The sequence below is a fragment of the Rhineura floridana genome, chromosome 5, assembly GCF_030035675.1.
Source record: "Rhineura floridana isolate rRhiFlo1 chromosome 5, rRhiFlo1.hap2, whole genome shotgun sequence".
Lineage (NCBI taxonomy): Eukaryota > Metazoa > Chordata > Lepidosauria > Squamata > Rhineuridae > Rhineura > Rhineura floridana.
This window is the reverse complement of record NC_084484.1, coordinates 66119178-66146284: the sequence shown is the minus strand read 5'-3', so window position 1 is coordinate 66146284 and position 27107 is coordinate 66119178. Positions and strand designations below refer to the sequence as shown.

Below are 27107 nucleotides of genomic sequence, written 5' to 3'. Positions count from 1 at the left end.
TCTGTGAAATAAGAAATTGGCTGCCTTCAGCTTCAAAGTGATTTGTTGGAGTCCATCTGAAAGCTGAGATCACAAAATTGCTGATATTTAACCATTCCCAAGAAACCAAAACCTAAAATTTAACAAATCTTATTTTTTATTTATTTAACAAAATGTATATACCGCTTGAATATAAAGACAGCTAAACAGTTTACAAAAAACATTAAAATTATCAATAAAACAATTAAAAACAACTAATGCAAAACATATTTAAAACTATTAAAACAGCTACTAACTAAAAAGATTAAAACAGATCAATATCCATGTGTCTGGATAGGCCTGCCTAGACAGAAAAGTTTTAAGCAGGCGTCGAAAGGAATACAGCAAATGTGCTTGTCTAATGTCAATAGGCGGGGAATTCCAAAGGGTAGGTGCTGCCACACTAAAGGAATGATTTCTTACAAGAGCAGAACGAGTATTATAACAACGCCTGTTCTGCAGAACAAAGTGCTCGAGTGGGCACCTGAGCAGAAGTGTTATATGCTAATATGGTCTCACCCTGTCAGCAATCTGGCTGCAGCATTCTGCATTAATTGCTGTTTCCAGGTCAAGTGCAAGGGAAGCCCCACATAGAGTGAACTGCAGTAATCCAAACTTGAAGTCACCAATGCCTAAACTACTGTGGCCAAGTTGTAATGTTAAGGAATCCAGTCCATGTTTTGTGTGTGTTCCAGTTCACCAGGGTCTAGAGCAGTAGATCAATATCAAAGTAAGTACACACTGTGTTATAGTAGTTGCTTGGATCAGTAAAACATAGTTCTAGATATGTAAAGTCTGTTTTTCAGTTATGAAAGAATCCTGCTAGAAGGCAGGCCCATAAGGCAACTCCTGTGAACTTACTATCAGAATAGAGACAGGGGAGTAACTTCACCCCATCCAGCAACTACAGGGTGTCTAACTTGGTCATAGCAATGAGTGAATCTACCATTTTCAGTTTTTCACAGTTTCTCATTTTTCCAGTCTTAAGTTCAGTTCTCCACATTTCCACATTAATTTGTAGTCCTCATCAAAATTCATGAATATTTTAGTGCAAATTCCTCCTGATATACACATTTGTACGTGATTTTGCCTAATATACATGTTTTTGCAAACCAATTTTCACAATAAAATGCATTTTCACTAATACATGAATTTTAATGCACACTTTATCCCAATATATGCATTTTTGTACACATTATTTGGCTGGTGAACTGCATTGCAAAATTCAGAGGAGTGCAAATTTGCTTGTGTTTCAGTTCTCATAAGGTTTTGGAAGGTGTGAATTAGGTAGATTCACCTTTAAAAGCAAACTGAATCAAATTGCTTCCCCATCCCTGCTTGCTTGTCCCAGACCATGCAGACTGAAACAGCTGCCTCAGCAGCCACTGCAAATGCCTGTTCTTACGCACATCCCCTTGGGCTCTTCATGGGCTTCCTCTGCAGTTAGCCTGCTGAGTGCCCACTCATCCCACCAGCTATGTTAATTACAAGTTACACTCACTCAACACAAGTTATATTCAAATACTTTCTTAACACCACAGTGTGTGTGTGTGCATGTGTGAATGCACTCAACTATGTATGCATAAGCAGGTTTGCAGAATGTGATTAAGAGCAAATAAAGAGGACAGTGGTAGTGCTTAACTCTTTCTTCACCACAATTTGCCCACTCCAAAACACACAGCCATGTGGCTTCCCACATCACTTGAAATGCATGACTTGAAATGCAGCAGATAGAAAATCTATTGGGGGGGTACAATTTGCAGCATGACAATGGTGGATAAGGAAGAGTTAAGCAGACCTTTCTTTACACACACACACAAACACACACACACACACAATCACCAAGCAATTGATTGAGCTGGATCCAACACTTGCAATTATTTCTATCCCTGATCCTCAGAAAAAGTCCTTCATAATAGTTCAGAATTAATTAGTCTTGTGGTTGCTCACATGGAGGCAACCAAACACTGGAAATCACAGTCGGGTCACATGATCCAAGTCTGGTTCTCCATGCTATGTTAGGTAGCATACAAATCACAATCAGCTAGCCAGGAGATTAGCAAAACAAAACTGGTTCACAGAAATCTGTTCCCCCTTTCTAGCTTATGTAAATGCCAGAGTGAGTACAGTGAGACCTCCAATAGACCACCACACATAATTCTGGAGGAATCTGTTGTCTCGAAAGTGGCACTGCAAGAGTTTAGAAAGGAATCCTGAATGGGTCAATTTATCACACAATAAACAGCTATTCTGGTTGTAATAATGACTCCATCAGTTTTAAGAAATTTAACAAAATAAATAAATGTGTTCATTGTTTAGACAAAAAAGTATAATGATTATATTTTCAAAATATACACCAGGGCTTTAAGGAATGTGTTGCTTGTGCATAACATCTAATTAAATCACTTCCGCAACCTGATGCACTCCAGATGTTTTGGACTGCATCTTCCATCAGCCCTTGGAAATGTGTTCTGGCAAGGGTTGATGGGAGATATAGTCCAAAACATTTGGAGCACATCAGATTGTAGAAGACTGAATTAGCCCATCATTAGGCTTGAGAGTACCTCAAAGTCAGATCTCCTTACCTTCATGTCTATCATGTATCAGATGGGATCACTTTGTCCCTAAATTCAGTAATCATGATCAAAATACATAGACATCGTTTGTTTGTTAAATAGCCTTTTACATTTACCATAATATATACTTACCAGAATAACCATGGCTTCCTGGCTGTGGCCGTGGCCGTGGCCGTGGGTTTGGTTGAGGGTTCAGGTGACCATCTATAAACCACAGATACAATTTGAAGAAATCAAAAATCAAATCAATGCACAGAATGTTTAAACCCAAATTATTATGAGACAAGTACCGATTTATTTAATTATTTAGCCTTTGCTGAATTTTTCTTCTAGCAATATCTTGAAGGTTTTTATTGGGCTTGAAAGGTAGAGCCTAACTTGCTCTAGCCTTTATTTTTTAAAAAGAGCCTGGTTTTTAAACTTTCTTTTTCATTTTCTAAGTGCAAATGTTTAGCTTGAATCAATCCTGACAATTAAGTTTAAATAAATATGTGTTATATTACAAAAACAGGTTGTTTCACCATCCAATTATTTTCCAGATTTTAGTCTGTTGTTTGTAACAAGGAGAAAATAGCCACTTTGCTTATGTTTCATTCTGTTGGTGCTTCTATGCATGTAGTGAGAGTACAGATGTGATAGCCACAAGAAGGTCACTGCATGCACCAATCATTCTTCATAACTGGTACAGTTACAAAGGGCAAAACACACTTAGAAGCTATTGTCTCAAGCCTTTTCAGTGGAAGATGCAACACATGATTCTTATCAAACAGTGCATGATCAAGGTGACCTTATGCACACTTATCTGGGAGTAAGCACCATTGAAAATAACAGGACTTACTTACAAGTAAACAGCCTTAGAACTGCAGGGTAAATATCTTTGCAAGAACTAGAACTTTACAGATGAAAATATTATTGCAAAATGTAGCTAAACTGGGATGGGGGATGGAGAAACACTTACCACCACCACCAAGGGCATCTCCTAAATGAAGATCAGGATCTAAAAGAAATTGAAGTGTATTACAAATGGATGAACATTGTCAAGGAAGATAAAATACCAGTTTTCACCAGTAAATGAAAACATTTTGAAGAAAAAAGAAAAACTGGAGCAACTCAGATCTAACTTTAATAGCCATTACATGTTAATGCCTAAACTTTTCAGCATTATTTGCAATCCACCATTCAGGGATGGGAATACTGTAGCCCTTTGGATATTATTGGACTCCAGCTCCCATCAGCTTGCATGGGCACAGGTCAGGGATGATGAAAGTTGTCCTACAACATATGGAGGACCATAGCTTCCACAAAGCTTATTAAAAATTACACAGTACACTACACAATATATTTCAGGAGGATGATCTGCTCTTGTCAGATATGCTAAGAGAATATTGCTAAAAAGATCTCATAACGATAGGGAAAACTTATGCTAAAACATTTGGGGGGGGGATCTTATTAGCATTTCCAATACAGTTAAGCATTTGTACAAGCTTTCTGAAAAGCAACCATAGAACACTAATCATTTCAGCAGCTGACAGAAATATATCAATGAACAGAAATAAAAAATGGCTTTTTTATATATCTTAACTATGGAAATAATTCTTACCATCATTTCCATGGCCACCTGAATGTGGTCTCAGGTCAGGATACAGCTTAGGTCTGGAGTTGTCACCTATTAAACATTTCCAGAAGTATTTCCATGAACAGAAATAAAATGGGAAGCAGAATGAATACGACTTTAAATTCATTTTCAATCTTAACTGTTAAATCTTAAATCCATTTAAATCTTAAACTTATTTTAAAACTTAACTATGGAAATAATTCATACCGTTATTTCCTTGACCACCTGATTGTGGTCCAAGGTCAGGATACGGCTTAGGTCTGGGGTTGTCACCTATTAATGATAAACATTTCCAGATTTAAATATCATCTACATACATGTTCTTTCTCTAGCAAAACCATAATCTTACCTTCCTTAGTTTAACACAGGGGTTGTGAAGTTTTTGGGGCCAATGGGCACATTTAGAATTTGCCATGGTACCCTTCACAAAATGGCAGCTGTGGAGGCATGGCAAATGGCTGTCACATCTAAAAGAGAGGGCTTTTTCAATAGTGGCCCCCACCCTGTGGAACTCTCTCCCAAATGATCTCCGCCATGCCCCTTCTATGATGAGCTTCCGCCGGGCCTTGAAGACCTGGCTCTTCAGGCAGGCTTTTGGGGTGGGTTAGGTTTTTACTGTTATGGTTTTAAATTTTAACATTTTAATGTATTGTTTTTTCTTGTACGTCGCCCAGAGTGGCTGGACAACCAGCCAGATGGGCGAGTAATAAATTTAATAAATAAATAAATAAAAGAACAGAAAATGAAACAAGGACACAAAATAGTGCAGACATGCTCCTGCATCAGCCTCCCAATCAATGGGAAAAAGGCACCTACACCAGTCATCGCCATGCTCACTCACAGAGTGAAGTTCTTTGTCACTCTCCTTTCTTCAGAATAGAAGGGGGAGGTGGTTGTCCATTGCTGACACTCAATGAAATGTGGGCATATTTTTGACTTTTTCTTGTCAAGTCGCTTTGAGACTTTTTGTTTGTAAAAAGTGACTGATAAATGAAATAAATAAATAAGATTCAAGGAGGCTTGTGGAATGCTGGAGAGGCCAAGCCAGTGCAAACAGAAGTGAGCATGAAGAGGAAACAATTCACTAATAGGCAAAAAAAGAATATTGCGGTTTAAGAACGTACCTATAGCCAACAGATATTTCTATCAAACTTTAAAAAGCAGGGAAATTGGGCAGCTATAGTGAATGCACCAGGGGAGCAGGAGACCTGACCTTCTCTCTGAGATATTGTACTGCCCTACAAAATTGTCAAAATGCAAATACAATTTGGGTTGGTCTTTCTCAGTCCAATCCACTTCCTGTGGAGCTTGGAAGAATTTGGTAACATGTGCCTCTGAGCATATGGGGAGACTTTGGCATTGGGGTGGCTTCAGTCACCATATACACGGCATGTATATTTATAGCATCTGCAATTAAAACTCACCCACTGAAGGCCTTTTGGTAGTTGGAGGAGGCTTCTTAGTAACTAAACATGAGAAATCAATGTTAGTGTACTGTACAGCTTATCGAAAGAAGACTTATACCAATCCTATACCCACTTACCTGGGAGTCAGTCCTATTGGTCTTATTTTGAGTGGACCTTTACATACAATTTCACTGTGAAACATGTTCAGCCTTTTCTTTTAAAGCAGGGGTTCGGAATCCCAGGCTTGAGGGCCAAACATGGCCACCTAAGCCTCACAAAAACTCTTTCTGTGTACTATGTACCCTCCCCAGGCCATCCTTATCTCTGGTCCTGCTCTATCCCATCCTCAAGCACGTTTACATAGCTGGAAGGAGTCCTTGAACTGCAATAGCACCTCTTGCTTTCCTGGACAGAGGATGGAGAGGTGTGTGGGTGTCGAAACCAATGGCTTTTAGATTGCTGAAATGTCATCTACAGCATGAAGGTAAGACTCACATTCATCAATCTGCCCACTTTTGCCTCTGTCCCCTCCTACAACATCCCCTAGAAGGTTGCCCATGCAGGAATATGCTCCTTGGACTGGAAAAGATCCTCCACCTCTGCTTTAAAGTACAAAGAACTCAAATGTCCCCTCTGGATTTATATTATGTTCATTTTTTTTTTCAGTTAGCAAGTAACTTTTGTTGGATACCCTGGGTTCAACCAAGAAGAATCAAGTTTCATGACATTTGAAATTATATTTAAAAATGAAGGATTCTTGGGCCAAGATCCAACTGCACACACATCTTCTGTGAACCACGCCCGGCTGAGCTCTACTCCTATGTAGAGAAGGTGCCACCCAGAACTGCTAAACCAAGTGCGGGGAACCTTTGGCCCTCCAGATGTTACTAAATTACATCTCCCATCAGCCTCAGTAAGCATGACCAATGGGCCAGGTATGACGGGAGTTGTAGATCAGCAACATCTGGAGGGCCATGGGTTCCCCACACCTGCCCTAAACCATTCTTTGAGTTCCAGTTTAAAAAGAGACAAAGAAGAACAGGCAGAAATAGCCTGTACGCTCAGTGGCATCTGTTGAGGGGCTCTGGGAGGGCCATGTATAGGCCACCCTCTGTATAGGTAGTTTAGCAAAAAAGTGCAGAATGGGTTAGGAAAAATTAGCATATACAGAATGGGGCGTGCACACACACACATACACGCAAACATTGAATCCTAGCTTTGGGTTTCCCTTTTGGTCATGACCAATAGAGGGAGATATCCAGCAAGTCATATTAAACATGCTCGCTTCCCCCCCCCCTTTAAAAATAATTAATTTTGAATGTCTTCGATACGTTTGTTATTTGTGTGTTTTGTTTGGTTTTTTTTAAAAAAAATCCATCCAGTATTCCATATTTATTTTTGTACAATGAATGTCAATTTTGTCATTGGCTTAAGCTGAAAGAGGGTCCATTTCATTCAGTTTAATATTTTGATCAAATAAATAATATTAAATTTATTTTCCCATGATTCTTACCTGTGTCAGGAAGAGCATCGGATAAGTCAAAGTCATCGTTGCCTATGAAAAGAACACAAAAGAAAGACCTTGCAACATCCAAAACTTCGACTCACTTTCTCCCCAGAATCATTACCTGCCAAGGATTCTACCCTGCTATAACAGCATGTAGCCTGAGGTTTGTATATAAATTCATGAGATTGTGGTTCTTCTGGGCTGATCTAGTCCAAAAGAAACCAAAAAGAAAGTCCTCTCCAGTTTGTACCTGCCCTTCCCTGATCCCTATGATTGAGGAGAATCTGAAGCACTCATGGAGGGGGGGATTCAACCTTTTGTCTTCATTTTGTCTGGGAAAGCATGCCGTTGGTGTGAAGAAGACGCTACTGAAACTAATCTTAGAATCTATATTAAGTATAGGGACTAGATAGAAAACACTGTACTTTCATTTTAATGCAGCCTCCAATTTCTATTACTCATTTTTATCTTGAATCCTTTAATAAAATGCTTGAATTAGACCTCTGGAGTGGGCTAGATATTTTCCTAATTCAGGATCTTTCTTGCCCTCTTAATCATTTGTCCATGCGCCAAGCTTTTAAAGAGAGGCAAGAAGAAGTGGTCTTGCTAATGGTACTTTCCTACCAGCGTGGCGTACTGGTTAAGGTGTTGGACTATGACCTGGGAGACCAGGGTTTGAATCCCCACATAGCCATGAAACTCACTGGGTGACCTTGGGCCAGTCACTGCCTCTCAGCCTCATGAAAACCCTATTCATAGGGTTGCCATAAGTCGGAATCAACTTGAAGGCAGTACATTTACATTTACCCTCAGGATAATTTCTGCAACTCTTAAGCACTTGTCAGGTGCAAGAAAGCAAAAGGAAAGGTTTTAGAAGCCAGTTAATGAGCTTAAGAATGATGTACCTCTGAGCCTGTTCTACCTTGCAAGAAAAGCAGGAGTTAGTTACTGACCTTAGTTACTGACCTTAGTTACTGACCTTGTACTACTCTCTTTTATTTGGTTAATCTGAACTGTTGTTCACACACTGGTAATGTCCAGGCTGGATTATTGTAATTACTGTAATGCACTCTATGTGGGGCTCCCCTTCAGGTTGGTCTGGAAACCGCAGGTGGTGCAAAATGTGGCGGTTCGACTGCTCACTGTGGCAGGGTATCACCAACATGTCACACCTCTAGTGAAATAATTTCACTGGCTGCCCATTAGCTACCGGGGCAAGTTCAAGGTTCTAGTTTTGTTGTACAAAGCCCTATATATTGTATTTTAAAGTCTGTTTTCAAGATGTTTTACAGTGTTTTTAGTGTTTTGTTTGCTGCCTTGGGTTCCTTCTCGAAGGGCGGAATATAAATTCAAATAAATGAAATGGGCTATATGTTCCATATTCCATACAGTGGCCTTGCAAAGAGTACTTATATATATAACTGAGGCAGCTCTAAGGTCTACAGCAGGAGTGGGGAACCTTTGACCCTCCAGATGTTGCTGAACTGCAACTCCCATCAGCCCTAGCAAGAATAGCCAATGACCAGAGATGATGGGAGCTGTAGTTCAGCAACATCTGGAGGACCAGAACTTCCCCATACACTGTCTACAGTATGCATATTCAATAGATCACTTCTGTTGTGTTGAGAATCTTCACACCACTGTTAGCCACCATTACTGTAAATGTCCAAAATGGGGTGGAATTCCTCCATGCAATGTTGAAAGTAAGCCTTTCAAGACAGCATAGCTGATGCATGAGAATTCATTATGTAAAGGCTCTTTGTGGTAGACTTGGTGTGGTAAAAACAAAGGGTATGCCCGCACAGAGTGTTTTGTTGTTATATGCCTTCAAGTAGATTAAGACTTATGGCGACCCTATGAATCAATGACCTCCAATAGCATTTGTTATAAACCTGTTCAGATCTTGTAAGTTCAGGTATGTGGCTTCCTTTATGGAATCAATCCATCTCTTCTTTGGCCTTCTTCTTTTTCTACTCCCTTCTGTTTTCCCCAGCATTATTGTCTTTTCTAGTGAAACATGTCTTCTCATGATGTGTCCAAAGTATGATAACCTCAGTTCATCATGTTAGCTTCTAATGATAGTTCTGGTTTAATTTCTTCTGACACCCAATTATTTGTCTTTTTCACAGTCGATGGTATGCACAAACTCCAACACCACATTTCAAATGAGTTGATTTTTCTCTTATCTGCTTTTTTCACTGTCCAACTTTCACATCCATACATAGGGATCAGGAATACCATGGTCTGAATGATCCTGACTTTAGTGTTCAGTGATACATCTTTGCATTTGAGGACCTTTTCTAGTTCTCTCATAGCTGCCCAGTCCTAGCCTTCTTCTGATTTCTTGACTATTGTCTCCATAATGCCTGTACCAAAGTATTGATGTCCTTGACAAGTTCAATGTCCTCATTGTCAAATTTAAAGTTACATAAATATTCTGTTGTCATTATTTTAGTCTTTTTGACGTTCAGCTGTAGTCCTGCTTTTGTGCTTTCCTCTTTAACTTTCATCAGCATTTGTTTCAAATCATTACTGGTTTCTGCTAGTAGTATAGTATCATCTGCATATCTTAAATTATTGATATTTCTCCCTCCAATTCTCACACCTCCTTCATCTTGATCCAATCCTGCTTTCTGTATGATATATTCTGCGTACAGATTAAACAAATAGGGTGATAAAATACACCCCTGTCTCACACCCTTTCAGATGGGGAACCAATTGGTTTCTCCATATTCTGTCCTTACAGTAGCCTCTTGTCCAGAGTATAGGTTGCGCATCAGGACAGTCAGATGCTGTGGCACCCCCATTTCTTTTAAAGCATTCCATAGTTTTTCATGATCTACACAGTCAAAGGCTTTGCTGTAATCTATATGGTCCTTTCATCATCCAATGTATATTTGCGATATGATCTCTGGTACCTCTTCCCTTGGATGCCAGCTCTTCACGATGAAAGCTTCACTAGAAATTTTCCCATCAGAATATAGAACTTGCATTTCTAAGAATATAAGACGAGCCCTGCCAGATTGGATCTAGTCCAGCATTCTGTTCTCATGGTGGCCAAGCAGATGCCTATGGGAAGACCACAAGCAAGGCGTGAGCACAATAGCACTCTCCCTCTCATGAGTCCCAGCAAGTGGTATTCAGAGGCATAGTGCCTTCGATGATGGATGTAGCTTTTAAAGTCATCCAAGTTGGCAGCCATCTCTACATCTATGGGTAGAAACACACTCACTGTTCTGCCGGTTCCAGTGCGTCTCCACCTCTCTCTTCTGAAAACAGGGGCATATGATGCTAGTCAAACGCCACCCCTTTTTACAGTAAAACCTGGTGGGATCAGCTTGAGTGCATTTTTTAACATTCAGGTTCAAAGAGATTTTGCAAATGATCAGCAGATCAACCCATACCCCCTCCAGGTGAGGCTAATGAAAACACTTTGTTCTGGTGACTAGTGTGTTTACAGCCTATATGCTGTGTGAAGAAATACTTTCTTTTGTGTGTCCTGAATCTCCTAACATTCAGCTTCATTGGTTGTCCTTGAGGTCTAGTATTATGAGGGAGGAAGAAAAACTCTTCCCTATCCATTTTCTCTACACCCTGCACGATTTTATACACCTCTATCATGCCTCCTTATGCACCTTTTTTTTAAAACTAAAATGCTCCAAATGTTGGAACTTTTCCTAATAAGTTGTTCCAACCCCTTGATCATTTTGGCTGCATTTTTCTACATCTTTTCCAGCGCTACAATATCCTTTTTGAGGTGACGTGACCAGAAATGTACACAGTATTCCAAGTGTGGTCAAAAGACAGATTTGTATAAATGGTATTATGATATTGGCAGTTTTGTTTTCTGCCCCTTTCCCAATGATCCCTGACATTCACCTTTTTCGCAGCTGCTGCTGCACACTAGGAGAGAAAATCTCAGAAAGAAAGCATAATGATATTTCATAAAACACACCAGTCATCAGATTGAACATGAAACACGTGATGGAGCCCCTAGAGTTTAGAAGGCAGTTTGACTATAATTCTGTAAACTTACTTACAAATTCCCAAAGTAAGATGAATGGGATTGTTTGAAAATAAATATTTTTGTTTGCAGATATCGTATCCTCACACCTGTTCCCAAAGGAATAAAAATGTTTTCAACAGTGCCATGAGGTCAGTAAGATTTATTCCTAAAATCTTGAATTCTCTCCTCCAACTGGCACCCCATAAAATCCAGTTTGTACTTTTGTGTCTTGAATAATAGCCCCCACCGCACCCTGCTGCATGGTGGCAAACCTCTTTTAAACTAAAGGGGCTTTCATAAACCATGAACACTGGCTGAGTCTACCATTCAAAGAAGAAAAGTAAAGAATTCTACTTGGCATGCCCAACACTCTGGGAATGCCTACAGTAACTCTTTGGTATCAAAACAGCTATATTCAAAATATTTACCACATGGACCAGCTGTCCCCAACCTGGTATTGTCCAGATGTTGTTTAGCTTCCATCAGCCCCAGCCAACATATTCAGTGATCAGGAATTATGGGAATTGTAGTCTAACAGCATCAGGAGGGCACTAGGTTGAAAAATGCTGACCATAATAATAATGTTTTATGAATTTCCACTACCTCACTTCACATTCCCGTGGACTACTGGAGTGACACGGAAACGGAGAACATAATAGCTACAATCCATGCAATAGGATATTTATTTTTACTATGGCAGGGTCATCAATCTGCTTGATCATATTATGAGATGGTTTTAGCTCTCCACATGAGTAGGTAAATTTGAGTGGTTAGATTTTTTTTTAATCTGTGCAGCTCTGGATTTTTGAACATTTTCTTTACTCAGGCCTTTGGCTGAGGGGGTGTCTTTCCCTTCTCCAGTGTGTGTGTGTGTGTGTGTGTGTGAGAGAGAGAGAGAGAGAGAGAGAGGGTTCTGTCTGCACCATACATTTAAAGCAGTATCATACCACTTTAAACGGTCATGGCTTCCCCCAGAGAATCCTGGGAACTGTAGTTTGTTGCTGAGAGTTGTTAGGAGACACCTGCTACCCTCAGAGTTACAATTTCCAGAGATCCCTGGAAAAGGGATTGACTATTAAACCACACTGGTTTAACACCACAGCAACAATCACACATGATAATCAACACTCATGGCAGACAGCCCCTTAACTGTGTTATAAGGTTGAAGGCCCTGGAGCCTGCTGAACTAGAACTCCCACCCCACACACCTCCTTGTATGGCTGGCTATGCATTCCTGAGGTATTGTGTGAAGGACAACAAGGTCATTTTGTGAGCAACAAAATAACGAAGAGCTACTGAATAAATGCTATCTTCTCCTTGGCAGATTTCCCTCAAGCCTAGAAGAAATATCCCATTGTTCAAAGAAAAGTAGAAAAGTAGCCTGAGTTTCTCAGTGTCAGCTAGAAACACACACACACACACACATAAAATCACCTCATACCCAGACCCCTCCTTTGCAGGGGGGTGAGAGAGAAAAAGTGTCTTTTTAAAAGAGATTTGAGTTGGAGAAGGAAAAAAAAATGGTGATCTGAGCTCCAACACATGTAACAACGCTCTCCACGCAGGACTGCAGGGAGAAAAACCAGGAAAGGATTTTGTGTCTCAGCACACGCTTTGAGACAAACAGAATCTTTCCTGTTTTGGGGCCAGAGCTCTTCCACATCGCTTAAGCTGTATTCAACTGCCCACTCCTGGGCCTAGGATAGGTAATCTCTCCTACCTATCACTCTTTATAGTAATAGGGTCCTTTAATCTCTTTAGTCTAAAGTTATTAATGGGTTAGGACATTAATGATTAATGCTGCCACACACCCAGTAATTTTGTAATGCTATTCTGCTCTTTTCTCTCAATAAAAGAAAGCTTTGCTTTAGCCTGGTTTGGACCTGCATTTGGTGGATTATACACACACCATTTAGGCACACTTCAGGGCAAAGCACTTGTTTTATCCCTAGCCAAAGATCCCCCTCCTCTCAAGGAGGTGTGTTTCATGGGACATGTGGGTGGCAAGTTCACACACTCAGGTTCCCAAGAGCACATGTCGTAACAACTGTTCCTTTGAACCCACCTCTAGGAAATGTTATGTTAGGGCAGTCTGATAGACTTAATTTGAACACTGAGGCAATAAGTAGGCCTAAAGCTGGGATAGGGAACCTGTGGTTCTCCAGATATTGTTGGACTCCAACACCCATCAGCCATGGTGAGCATGAGGTCAGGGTTGGTGGGAGTTGAAATCCAATAATATGTGGAGGGCCACAGGCTCCCCATCCTTGGCTGAAAGCATCCTAAATTCCATCTGCAAATTCCATCTGAGGTCCAGGTTCATTCTGTAAATGTTGTCCCAGTGTGGGGATCCGAGGACAAATTAACACTAGAAACAGCAGGTGATATAATCTGAAGGCTTAGAGATATGTAGGCAGTGCAAACAGATTGGTAAAAATAGTCCTTTTTTATTAAAACCACAAACAAAAACCAAAATTTCCCTGTGGAATACAAACCAAAACAGACATGTGACAGGGTTCCTCCTTTTTTATTGCATAGCTTTGTTCCCAAAAGTTTAAACCTTGAGCTGAACAGATCAAGAGTATTGTTGTGCGCCTCCCCCAATCTCCGAGCGGTGAGATTTCGGGGGTCCCTGCAATCATTCAGGGTTTAGTTTCCTTTGGGAAGAAGGTTGCAGAGACTGTGGTGTCTCTATGAAATATGGTTTATTTATTTACACACATTCCAACCTGAGCTCAAGGATGGAGGGGTTCAATGCATCAGCAGGCCAATATCCAGTTTTGGCATGCAGGAGGCACCCCAAAGGCCATGGTGCAGAGAGCCAGTCTCTCTGCCTGCCTTCCAGTTCCCAGCAATTCTCTAGACATAACTCAAACTACCAGCCTCTGCTGGGCTCCAGGAGGTGGGGGTGCTCCCCTGAAGAGTTTCAATGACAAAATGGTCTTCCTGGCCCATTCACCATTGCTGGGCAACTGATCGGCCCATTATCTTACCTGGCCAATCTATTTGGTTAACAAAGAAGATTCATCTGGCTAGCAGAGCCAGCCCCCAAGCATAGGATTCCAAATCAGAGGCTGGAAAGGGGACTTATAGGAATCATCCATTCCAACCCCCATGCTCATAACAGTATTTTGAAAACCCAGTTATACATGCAGATTACTTTTCTAAAAAGGAACCCTCCTGAAACATGGGTGTGTTTGCTTTCTAATGAAAACTGGGAGAAGGGCAGGCCTAATGAACAAAAAACGGATTATGATTCTACTCCTCTGTGCCTCCCTTAAATTTTACACTAGGGTATCTGTATTTTAAAACCCGAGGAAATGGGATGTGATAAGTGACTCACTGGATGGAACGAGCACTTCATTACTCATCTCCTTGTGGACACTGTTATCTAGGCAATTTGCATTGTAGTCTCAATAGGTACCTCATTACTGGCTTTGGAGTGGCTCTACAGTTGGAGCTCAGGACAACACATCTTTTCAAGGAAGATGGCTCTGGTACAAAAGATTAGCCTAACCTACCTCACAGGGTTGTTGTGAATATAAAATGGGGAGGGGAGAACCATGCATGTCACCTTGGAGGAAATGTTGGATATAAATGTAAGAAATAAATAAAAAATAAATAAAACATGCAGTGCATTCAAAGGAGAATCACACACTCCAGAAAAATAAACTGGTTTGGGGAAGCAAAGGAGTGGCAAAGACCATTATTAGAGCAGCAATGATTTAATTCATGCTATATAGAGTGTTCTCCCTTTAGGATGAACACCTTAATGTGGTGAGGGGGCTTGAGAGTGTTGAAGAAGCTGAGAGCAATGCCGTCAGGAGTCTAGACCAACAGGCTAGACTTCTAGCAGGGGCACCCAAGGCGGAATGGTCAAAGCTGAGACACCAGACTAACATGCATCCAAACTCAGAGGAAGGCAATGGTAAACCACCTCTGAATACCTCTTACCACGAAAACCCTATGAACAGAGTATCCAAAATGCAACACGAGATAGTGCTGGAAGATGAGACCCCCATGTCAGAAAGCACTCACCGAGCTACTGGGGAAGAACAAAGGACAAGTACGAGTAGAGCTGTGACTAATGATGGAGCTGGGTCAAAGCCGAAAGGAAGCCCAGAGGCTGATGCGCACAGATGTGAAAGGAGAGTCCGGAGTTGTACGACGCACACAATAGGAACAAGGAATGTGAGAAGCATGAACCAGGGAAAGTTAGAAATTGTCAAGCAAGGAATGGAACGTATCAACATTACAATACTTGGCGTGAGTGAATTAAAATGGACGGGAATGGGACATTTTCAATCAGGCAACTACAAAATATTTTATGCAGGAAATGAGAAATCAAGAAGAAACCAGATTGTTTTAATAGTGAGAAGTGATGTAGCAAAAGCAATTAGGAACTACAACGCAAGGTCTGAGCGAGTGATATCAATGAGATTAGACGGGAAACCTATTAACATAACCATCATCCACGTTTATGCTCCAACAGCAAATGCAGAAGAAGAGGAATTGGAGAGATTTTACGCAGAAGTACAGGAGGAAATTGATCACACACCAAAACAAGATGTGCCAATAATTTGTTTCTTGCCAACACATTTTTTGAACAACCGAAAAAGAAGACTGTAAAAGTGGACATCACCAAATGGTCAATATAGGAATCAAATTGATTATATAATTGGTAGCAGAAGACAGAGAAGTTCCATACTTTCTGCGAAAACAAGACCAGGAGCAGACTGCGGTACAGATCATGAACTGGTAATATGAAAAATCATAGTAAAGCTAAAGAAGAACAACGAAGCAATCATAATGCCAAAATACAATTTAAATAACATCCCAGAAGAATATAAAGATCAATAAGGAACAGATTTGAGGCTTTAAACTTAGTTGACAGAGAACCAGAAGAACTATGGAGTGAAGTCAGAGACATGATCAGGGAAGAATGCAAAAAGACAATACCTCTAGTTAAAAAGAAAGAAAGACCTCAATGGATGACTGAAGAAACTCTTAAAATGGTTAAAGAGAGAAGGAAAGCAAAAGGAGATAGAAACAGGGTCAGAACCCTAAATGCAACAATAAAGCGACTAGTATGTAGGGCCAAAGAGAACTATTACAATAGTTATTGTCTAGAAATAGAAGAGGACAACAAAAAGGGAAGAACAAGAACCCTATTCCAAAAGATTAGAGAAATGAAAGGGAAATTTAAACCAAGAGTAGGAATGTTGAATAATCAACAGGAGAACACAATGACTGGTTGAGATGAAATAAAAGGAAGATGGAAGCAATACACAGAAGAACTTTATAAAAGAGAAGTCAGGATGATAGATTCATTCATGGAGGAACTGTATGATGAAGAACCAGAAATTCTAGAATGAGGTGAAAGCTGCTCTTAAAATACTTCGAAGAAACAAATCACCAGGAACAGATGGGATACCAATAGAGTTGCTACAAGCTACTCAGACTGAATCTGTCCAAATTGTGACAAAAATCTGTCAAGAAATATGAAAAACTAAACAATGGCCCACAGACTGGAAGCATTCAATATACATCCCAATTCCAAAGAAAGGGGATCCCAGAGAATGCAGTAATTACAGAACTATTGCCTTAATATCCCATGCAAGTAAAGTAATGCTCAAGATTCTACAAGAAAGGCTCTTACCATATCTGGAGTGAGAAATGCCAGACGTCCAAGCTGGATTTAGAAAGGGAAAGCCAACAGAGATCATATCGCAAACATACATTGGATAATTGAACGGAACAAGGAATTTCAGAAGAAAATCACCCCGTGCTTTATAGACTACAGCAAAGCTTTTGACTGTATAGATCATGAAAAACTATGGAATGCTTTAAAAAAAATGGGGGTGCCACAGTATCTGATTGTCCTGATGCGCAACCTATACTCTGGACAAGAGGCTACTGTAAGGACAGAATATGGAGAAACCGATTGGTTCCCCATCAGAAAATTGTGAGACAGGGGTGTATTTTATCACCCTATTTGTTTAATCTGTATGCAAAATATATCAAACAGAAAGCAGGATTGGATCAAGATGAAGGAGGTGTGAAAATTGGAGGGAGAAATATCAATAATTTAAGATATGCAGACGATACTATACTACTAGCAGAAACCAGTAATAATTTGAAACAAATGCTGATGAAAGTTAAAGAGGAAAGCACAAAAGCAGGACTACAGCTGAACGTCAAAAAGACTAAAGTAATGACAACAGAAGATTTATGTAACTCTAAAGTTGACAATGAGGACACTGAACTTGTCAAGGATTATCAATACTTTGGTACAGGGTTAGGGAGACAATAGTCAAGAAATCACAAGAAGGCTAGGACTTGGGAGGGCAGCTATGAGAGAACTAGAAAAGGTCCTCAAATACAAAAATGTATCACTGAACACTAAAGTCAGGATAATTCAGGCCATGGTATTCCTGATCTCTATTTATGGATGTGAAAGTTGGACAGTGAAAAAAGCGGACAAGAGAAAAATCAAATCATTTGAAATATGGTGTTGGAGGAGAGCTTTGCACATACCGTGGACTGCGAAAAAGACAAATAATTGAGTGTTAGAACAAATTAAACCAGAACTGTCAGTAGAAACTAAAATGATTAAACTAGGGTTATCATACTTTGGACACATCATGAGAAGACATGATTCACTACAAAAGACAATAATGCTGGGAAAAACAGAAGACAGTAGAAAAAGAGGAAGGCCAAACAAGAGATGGATTGATTCCATAAAGGAAGACACAAACCTGAACTTACAAGATCTGAACAGGGTGGTTCATGACAGATGCTCTTGGAGGTCACTGATTCATAGTGTCGCCATAAGTCGTAATCAGCTTGAAGGCACATAACAACAACAATATAGAGCCTTAATATACTGTGACTGAAGCTGGGGGAGTTCATGAAAGAAACGTTTTGATAGCGTTCCCATAATTCCTTGGTATCTCTAGGAGTCATCCCTGACTTCCATGCTAATTAACTCCTCAGACAGGCCAAGCTCACCAGTTAACCTACCACCCTCCTCAAAGTAACCCCCCAGTAAAACCCATTGTTGGTTTGTGCTCTAAACACATTTAATCTTAAAGGAAAGGTTACATTTGATGGGCACAATCAGCAGTGGTGCATGTGATAGGCTGATGCTGCCATCCTGACACCAGTGTTGTTACTGCTGCTTACTGGATGGGACAGGGTAGGATGCTGAACTGGTCCGGTGGATCCAACTAACGGCAACCCAGCCCCAGTGCCATACAGGTAAGCAGCCACGATGCTGATGTCAGGGGAGCATATGCACCACTACTGGGTGCAATTAGTAGGGTAGCCATGTGTCCAGTGCCAGTGGTTAGCCCGGTCAGGCACTGGCCAAGGCCCTGGAGGCTCAGAAGGGCCCTTCCTCTGGCCTGATCTAACTTCATCATGATACACTGCCTTCTCCCCCAGGTCCCCAGATGCTTTTCAGCAGTGGACAATGGTGCTGCTCTTGAACAGGAGCCAAGCTCACCTCACATCTGTAGTGGCTAACTGGCATTTTAAGTTACCTAAAGCAGAACTATGAAATGTATTGATTTCCCAGAGCTGTATTCTGGGGCACTGCATGGCTAACTTAAGACAGCAGATGGCCACCAAGGACAGCAGCCAAACTTAAGTTCCATTCTAAAGTGCCACTGCCTATCCACTGCTGAAGCATGTCCAGGAAACACAGTGAGTGGTGCTGCTACCAGTGTAGCAGTCATGGTAGTCAAAGCATATGATGATTGTCACCACAGCTACTGCAAGCAGGCCTGGGCCCTGCCCTGGTTGGGCATGTGCAACAGGGGGATGGGATCCCATCATCTGAAATATGCCAAAAGCCTGCCCCCCCCAGTCTGGCACCAGGCCTGATGCTATGTTAACAGAGGACAGTCCTCTATTTGGTTGTCTGGTTGAAGGCCAGTTTAAAGATAAGAACTCCTGAGAACTGACAGCAGGAGCTGTGACATTGCCCATCAGTAGCACCTGGACAGCACCCTGAGTAGGCAGGCACACAGGCCACCTGGTTAGTCTTTCCCACTATAGTGAGATGCATTGCATTTCTGTTTGAGTTATAGTGATTAGGTCTAAGCTGCTTCTTCTTTGGCAATGTATCAGTGACCACTCTAGGAGTCAAGTGGCCCATCCAAAGTGACAATGGAACTTGCCACAGCTAAACATTCTGTCCCATATGTGGTTTTGCTTGCTATATGCTGGACTGAGATTACATATGTAAGAAAATTACACGTTACCCCAATTAGTCAATACCCCCATTAGTCAATAAATCAGTGACACCTAAGCATCCATTCATCCAATGTTTGAAAGTGCCAAAAAACACAGTCCCCCCCCCCACTCTGCTTGAACAAGTGGCTCTATATTCTTGGATGTGCCATTTTAGACCATTTATTCAGCAATGCTAATGGCTTCTCACATTATCATTTTATCTGAGCAATGGGAGCAGCTTGTTCCTCAGCACTGTGATGGTACTGAGAAGCAGATCCAGTGTACAATATTATGGGGAACCTTGGTGCAGTACGAAGAGCATGCTTTGCAGAAGAAGAAATGTGTGCTTGCTTGGTAAAAACACAACTACCACCAATTAGCATTTTGTTCAAGAGAGTCATTATAATACTTTTTAATAATGTACACATGACATTGCAATGGGGGATGGTATAACTGTTCTCTGTTTTTCTTCCTTTCATAAATAGTTTTATCCATGGGTAAGCACCCACTTTCTACTACACACACAAATCCCACACTTAAAAAAAGCTTTTCCAAACTGCATTGGCAGGGGGATCAATGATATTTTAGGCATTATTAAACAGGGCTTGGTGTCAGTCACAGAAAAACAAACTGCATTTTTGCTATTTAATCTTGATTATAGCCACTGGCAAACCTTTGGAGTGTCTTCTCCAGCTCCTCATCATTTGCTTAGAATTATAGAATTGGAAGGTATCCATCCCCCTATTCATGCAGGAACCTTGTAACATATACAGTCTCAGAACTTGTTTCAGTTGGGCACATTTTCCTAAATTCACTGTATTCTACAGACAGGGAAAGCAAATTGATCAGCAGCACTGTTAGTAGCCACCTGGACATTGCCTCATAACCCAAGGGAAGAGAAGGAGGAGATTGCTTATGATCCAAAGGCCATAACTAATTTCTATGAAGATAGTGGTCACAAGCTCTTGGATGTGTGCATCTCTCACTAGCAGGTCACCAACATGACTCACCCTCTTGAAGTCATGAGGTGAGATGGAATTTATGACATTCAAAAACAACTTAAGTATGGGACTTCTGGGGAAGGGCATGGCACATGTGGTTGCAGTCCTCGTGTCAGCCTTTCAGTGCCCTAGATGGATATTTGATGTCTTGAAGCAGATTAATTTGGATAATTATGCAGTGACATAATTTCAGAAGCAGTCAGGATGCATATATACAACAAACAGGGCTGTCAGATATATTTGCATCTGAAAGAATCAAAATGGAGCATGGACTATTTAGAAATAGTGTAGTGTTGTGCTTTGCTGAGGGCGGGAACAGTGCATCAGGGCAGAGTGAGCATTGGGCAGAGTGGGCACTACCCTCTCAATAATATTTCTGAACCCCCAAACCTATAGCCCAGTCTCTCCTCTGTTCCCCACACACATATTCATATATTTCCTTTGGCTGCTTGGATGAATATCCCTCTTTTCAGCATTATGATTAATTCAAAGAAAAAGAGTTACTGGGAACTAAAAATTGTGTGGCCAGCAATTTAAAAAATAAATAAATTACGGAACTGTTAAGGCTGTTGCTCTGATTTCGAGCTGTATTGTTGTCTGGTATGGGTTCCTTGGAATAAAATTGTTTGAAAGCAAGGTTTTGCAGATAATTATCACTACATTGTATGTAAGGGTCATAATAATAATTTATTCACAGGTATTGAGGAGCTGAAACTGAACAGTAATGTAGAAAAGTGCAGGATCAGACCATTAACTGCAATTCAACATACAGCAATGTGTGCTTAAGGCTGCAATCCAAGGTACCTTTGGGAGTAAGCAGCATTGAACTCAGTTTCCAAGTAAAACTGCTTTGATTAGGCTGCATATTCCATTGAAATAACTGCAAGATTGCAGCTTTTGTGTGGAATTATTCAAGAAAAAGGAAGTTTACAACATTTCTTAGTAGGCTTACATCCAAATGTTGAACACTTTGGAAATGATTTCAGTGTGACATTATTTCCATTGCATAGTATCAGAAAGTTAAGGTGTTACAAGGGGATGATTTGATCACTTTGCCAGAACTGTCAATATGCAAAAGCAGTACAAAAATTATTAGTAAGACTGAGGTTTCCTATGAACAGACACGTATGAGATCACTGAAATCCTAAAGCAGTCTATGGATTCTGTTATAAGAGTGATTATGAAATTCTTCCAAGCTACACAACAAGTGGATTGGACTGTGAAAGACCAACCCAAATTGTGTTTGCATTTTGACAAATTTGAAGGGCAGTACAATATCTCAGACAGGAGGTCAGGTCTCCTGCTCCCCTGGGGCATTCACTATAGCAGCCCAATTTCCTTGCTTTTTAAAGATTGGTAGAAATATCTGTGGGCTATAGGTACATTCTTAAACCACAAGGTTTTTTGCCTATTAGTGAATTTCCCTGGGAGGTAAGAAATGGGATCCTGTGCAAGTCTGCTGAGAATGGATTGATCATTTGCATGCTTATTGAGTTCAATGGGATTTACTCCCCTGCAATCATGTTTAGGATAGGTGAAACTGATCACAAGGGATGGGGAGGGGGGAGGAGGAGGAGGAGAGAGGGGAGGAAAGGCAGAGGAGACGTCTGGGATGGGAGAAGGTAGGAGGGGGATGGGAGGAGAAGGACAGGTTTGATCATTTGCATGTCTATTGAGTTCAGTGTGATTTACTCCCGTGCAATCATGGTTAGGATAGGTAAAACTGACCGGGGGGGGAGGGAGTGCTGGAGTGGGCAGGGGAGGAAGAAGAAGGAAGAGGGGACAGGAGGAAGAAGGAAGAGGAGAGGGGAAGGAGGGGAAAAGCAGGTCTGATCATTTACATGCCTATTGAGTTCAATGGGATTTACGCCTACGCAATCATGGTTAGGATAGGAAAAACTGGCCATGGGGGAGGAGGAGAGAGGGGGGAAAGGGAAGGAGTGTATTGGAGGGGGGCAAAAGAAGGGGGAGGAAGGGCAGGTTTGATCATTTGCATTCTTATAGAGTTCAGTAGTATTTACTTCCATGCAATCATGCTTAAGATAGGTAAAACTGACCATGGGGAGGAGGAAGGGGAGGTGCAGGGGGGAGTGGAAGGAGGATATTGGATGGGGATGGGGAGGGAGGGGTAAAGGAAGGGGGAGGGAAGGGGCAAGAGGAAGGTGATAGGAGGAAGGAGAAGGGTGGGTGGGTTTGATCATTTGTATACTTTTTGAGTTCAGTGGGATTTATTTCTGTACACTCATGTTTGAAAATGGAAATGGACTGCCTTCAAGTCGACTGGTCTTATGATGACCCTTTGAATAGGGTTTTCATGGTAAATTGTATTCAGATGTGGTTTTACCATTGCCTTCCTCTGAGGCTGAGAGGCAGTGTCAGGCCCAAGGTCACCCAGTGACCTTCATGGCTGTGTGGGGATTCAAACCCTGGTCTCCCAGGTCATAGTCCAACACTGACCTGGGGGAGGGGCAGAGAGGGGAGGATATTATGTGGGTGGGCACTAGGCAGAAGGAAAGTCCCTTTCCTTTCCAAAAGGAAAACACTGTGAACAGTATCATTGCTTTTCAGCATTTCCCCCATCTTTTTAATCTACAGCAGGCACATGTAGCCTCCCACACAAATTTAAAGCAAAGCTATCCCTGGCCATATCAACACTAGGACTTAACTTCACTTTGGACAGTCATGGCTTCTCTCAAAGAATCCTGGGAAGTGTAGTTAGTGAAGGGTGCTGAGAGTTGCTAGGAGATGCCCTATTCTGGCCACTGGATGCTCCATTCTGGAATAGGAATCTCCTCTCAGCATCCTTCCCAAACTACACTTCCCAGGATTCTTTGAAGGAAGCCATGACTGTCTCACGTGAAATCAAAGTCTGGTGTGGGTGTGGCCCTCTGATTAGCCAAGCCAAGCAACTGTGAGTCTGGCTTTTATAACACTGACAGTTAGTTCTTACTGAGCATGCCCAACGTTATAATTGAGTTCGAGCCAAAATTTCTTAAATTAATTAAAACTCAGTCTGGCATTTTTTTAACTTTTAAACTGCAGAACATGGTCAGAGTATGGAGCAAGGCCAGTATTAGGTACTCTGCGAACATGGCTCATTTTTAATGAATTTCAACAGATTATGAGAACTCTGACAGAAAAAAGTCCAAAAGGGCTCTGGATTTTTTCCTCTCTTTTTAGACTTTGAACTCTCGATTCTCTCTGACTGTTTTGTGTATCACCATGGAAATTGAGAGGGTTGTTAAGCAAGCACTTCTGAGTTCAGGACTATACATTTGGTAAGGTTTTGTTTTGAAATGAGTTTATGAAAAGCATCAGAATGGCATGGGGAGGTATCTTCAATTTAACATTGCGGAATGTGAAAACGTCCCACTGGCTATAGTATACAGCCACTCTCGTGGCTGTATAATTAGCATCACAACTATTGGAAGAAGTACATCCCATGAAAAACATGGCATTCTACATACAGAGCTGCCCCTGCATGTGAACATCAAAGTCTCACTGACTTATATAAAGAGGCAACTCCCAGCACAATATTTTCAAGAACAAGAAAGTCCACATACCAAACTTAATGAGATGGCATAGACTATCATTCTTCACTAAACTCAAATGCACTTTCTTCTTCCCTACAACACTGTCATCCTTTCAGTCAGTCCCTGGCTGGTTATGCGATAAACTGCAAATCCTGCCCAGCAAACTGGTTTTACGATATTATTCATTTTGGAAAAACTGGAATCACTTTTGTGAATTAGTATTACTTACATGGATGAATTAAAATAGTTGAGTAAGAAAGCTAACTTGTTCAGTAATGCTAGAAACAAAGATAAAACACTAGATAAGAGTGTGCAAGCCATATAATAGGGCTGTATGGATACTACAGCTGTATTTGTACAAAGACACCTTTTTTAAGCACAGAAGAAGTAACTTAACTTGCATCCCTCCTACCTCTCAGTCAGACAAAATTTTCGTTTGCATTTCAGAGATTGTAGAGAGCATCAATTCATTGCAGGCTAGAGCAGATGGCCTGAGCTGTTTCTGCTTCCATGGCTGGCAATTACAGCCAAACACACTTCTGTTAAATAGATTTTCTAACAGAATGAGGTGGCTACCCCAGGAAGCTGATTTTGGGTGTCAGGGCAGCAAAGTTTTACTTATTTAATGCATTATTGTTATAGTTTTACTGCTAAGGATGGAAGGAAGAGCTCTGGCCCACCTTGGGTAAGATTCACCATGACTTTGGAGGGATGGGAGGATTTGCTGCTCTGCTGCAGATAGCAAAATGCCTCAGACTGGCCTTGCTCTTATCCTTAAGACTATCATAGGCATGTGTGTTGTATTCTGTTAACCATAAGTCTGTATTTAAGAAGTTTGTGATGAGTAGGATCCAGTAGCTGCGGAGAGAGGTGAAAGGAGGGAGAGAAAAGAGGCAGAAAAAAGTGACTGAGAATGTGACTGGAAGTTATGAATAAAAACTCCATGAGAAAGATTTGAATATTTCTTGTGTAGAAAGGGGTAGAGATAAAAATGTGTTTGATAAAATATTTATTTTTTCTTATTGGGAAGCAAAGGAAAGTATACATATATACCAGGAAAAACACATCTTCTTAAAATCTGCTTCTTCTAACTCATTTGTATTTTATTGTTCAGATATTGTCATTTCTAGCACGTGCCATCTCTCAGCTTTTATTTACTTAACAGCATTTACAGACTGCTGTTCAAGAGAAGTCTGTTCACAAGGCCACTTATGATTTAAAAATACAATTTTAAAAAAATCTTTATGATACTGTTAAAACAACAAAAATGAAAACTACATACAAGCAAATGTAAGAAAATTGCCATTAATCCTCACAATGCCCAGTGGAATAAAAATATCTTCAGCTGTCTGCTCAAGGAGACCACAAGACCTTTTTAGAGACAGTAATCCAGAACTCTGGGGCCACCAGAGAAAACGTCCTGCTCCTGGTGAATGGCCACAACTGCCTCACCATCCTAAAGGAGAGAACCTGGAGCAGGCTCTTGTTAATAGAACTTACAACCTTGGTGGCTTCATACATAAGAATATACTCCCTGAGACACTCAGGACTTAGACTGTAGAGGTCTTTGAACCTTGTATTAGCCTATAATAAACGGATTACCAGTACAGATGTTTTAGAGCAAACTCTAAAACTGTATGTACTAGCTACTACTTCAGAACAGTTGCCAAGGGTAGTCTCATGTAATTAGAGTAAACCATTATGGAGCTCACTGAGGCAGAAATGGAGCAAAATGTTTTCTCTCCCAGCAGCAGGTATAGCTGGCAAACCAACAAGTTGGTAGGAGACACTCTTGGCCAAATCCACTACCTGCTGGATCTAGGAGCATTACCACAACCACCACCCCATATAAGCTACCAAGTTGCCTCCTAAGGGAGAATGACCCTGAAACTTTTTGTTTTAGAAATTAACTATGGAAAGTAAAACACCATTAACAAATTGTGAGTATAATGGGACTTAACACTTCATTGATCACCCTGTGCCAAACATGAACAGAGCCACAACAGCTTCTTACCTGCAACTGTGAGCAGAAAACAACCTGTGCAAAAAAGGGCAGCTACCAACTTCACCATGGTTTTGTGATCCACCTTGTCTTTTTTCTGGAGTCAGACCAAGTAAAGTTGTTAAAGCTCTTCTAGTTTTGTACAAGCACCTCAGCTACATATTCCCATTCAACCACGAAACAGCTTGCAATCTCGTAGATGTCCTAAACACCCATGTCACACAGTAGAAAAGGTTTGAAGGCATCAAAATCCAGTCACAAAGTATCCTAGACAAACAGTTGGCAGCTGTATTATACAACGCCCACATATATATGCACGCACATCCGCACACCTCTGCTGCATACACATTCACCTATGAGAAAGAGGCATGCAAGTTAAGCAAAGGGGGAGGGCCCAGCCGTTAACAGTCTGTGAAAAAGCATGAACTAATGCTGTCCCCAACTTACCTCCCTTCCCATATAATTACATATTGTGATATGATGACACAGACAAGCAGGGTGTGGCATAAGTATGCATTATGCTAATCCCCAGCAGAGGGATATTGTCTGTGAAGTGAGCTCTGCTGTAAAACCACTGGAGAACTTTTGTTCACATCTTTGCTTTTCAGAGACTGAGCACCAGTGCCAAGAAGGATAACCTTTTCGGGCTTCCCATCTGTTATTAAAATGGTTGAAACAGAGAGCAGATGGAACAAATGCCCAAACTATACATAGTCTATCTTTTAACAGCTGTCAAAACATGTCCTTTGCATCTGTAGGTGTTGCAACACAAGAACTTGAAAAGCTCCATGAATAAAATGTTTCCCCCCTGAAGATTAGTTAACTAAAATGCTTGATGAGGCTTCTTACGGATTGTAAAATTCAAATGAAAAAAAGAATGGCTTTTCCTCACATTCTGACTACCAACTTATTTATTTATAAACTACACTTCCATAAAAATACAAGGTGGTTTACTCCATAAAAAAATACAACAATAAAAACATCAATAAAAATATAAGTAAATACTAAATAGCAAAAAGAAATTCACAGTGCAAAGGCCTGTCTGAGTAACACTGTTTTTAGGCAATGCCTAAAAGAAGGCAGGAATTATTTCTGCCAAACTTCTACTGGCAGGGAGTTCCATAGGACAGGCCCTCCTACACTAAAGACTTGGCTCCTAGTAAAAGCTGACCAAACCTCAGGAATCACATGAAGTGCCCTATCAG

General features: G+C 40.9%; 1 protein-coding gene and 1 long non-coding RNA gene across 3 annotated transcripts in view; one reads left to right on the top strand and one right to left on the bottom strand.

The window, feature by feature from the left end:
* Positions 1 to 26196, bottom strand: part of LOC133384983 (glycoprotein Xg-like) — a 35951-nt gene extending 9755 nt beyond the window's left edge. Inside the window, exons 1-7 of the mRNA XM_061627034.1 lie at positions 25915 to 26196; positions 7129 to 7170; positions 5634 to 5675; positions 4417 to 4482; positions 4195 to 4260; positions 3553 to 3591; positions 2727 to 2798 (exon numbers count right to left, since the gene is read on the bottom strand). Of these exons, the coding sequence (XP_061483018.1) occupies positions 2727 to 2798; positions 3553 to 3591; positions 4195 to 4260; positions 4417 to 4482; positions 5634 to 5675; positions 7129 to 7170; positions 25915 to 25972 (385 nt within the window). The 5' untranslated portion in view covers positions 25973 to 26196. The remainder of the gene's footprint in view (positions 1 to 2726; positions 2799 to 3552; positions 3592 to 4194; positions 4261 to 4416; positions 4483 to 5633; positions 5676 to 7128; positions 7171 to 25914) is intronic.
* The window catches only part of LOC133384986 (uncharacterized), a 47046-nt gene that overhangs the window by 4324 nt on the left and 15615 nt on the right, over positions 1 to 27107 (top strand). For both annotated transcript variants that reach the window (XR_009762744.1, XR_009762745.1), the window contains exons 2-4: positions 5927 to 6099; positions 7138 to 7285; positions 11219 to 11277. This is a non-coding gene — a long non-coding RNA (uncharacterized LOC133384986). The remainder of the gene's footprint in view (positions 1 to 5926; positions 6100 to 7137; positions 7286 to 11218; positions 11278 to 27107) is intronic.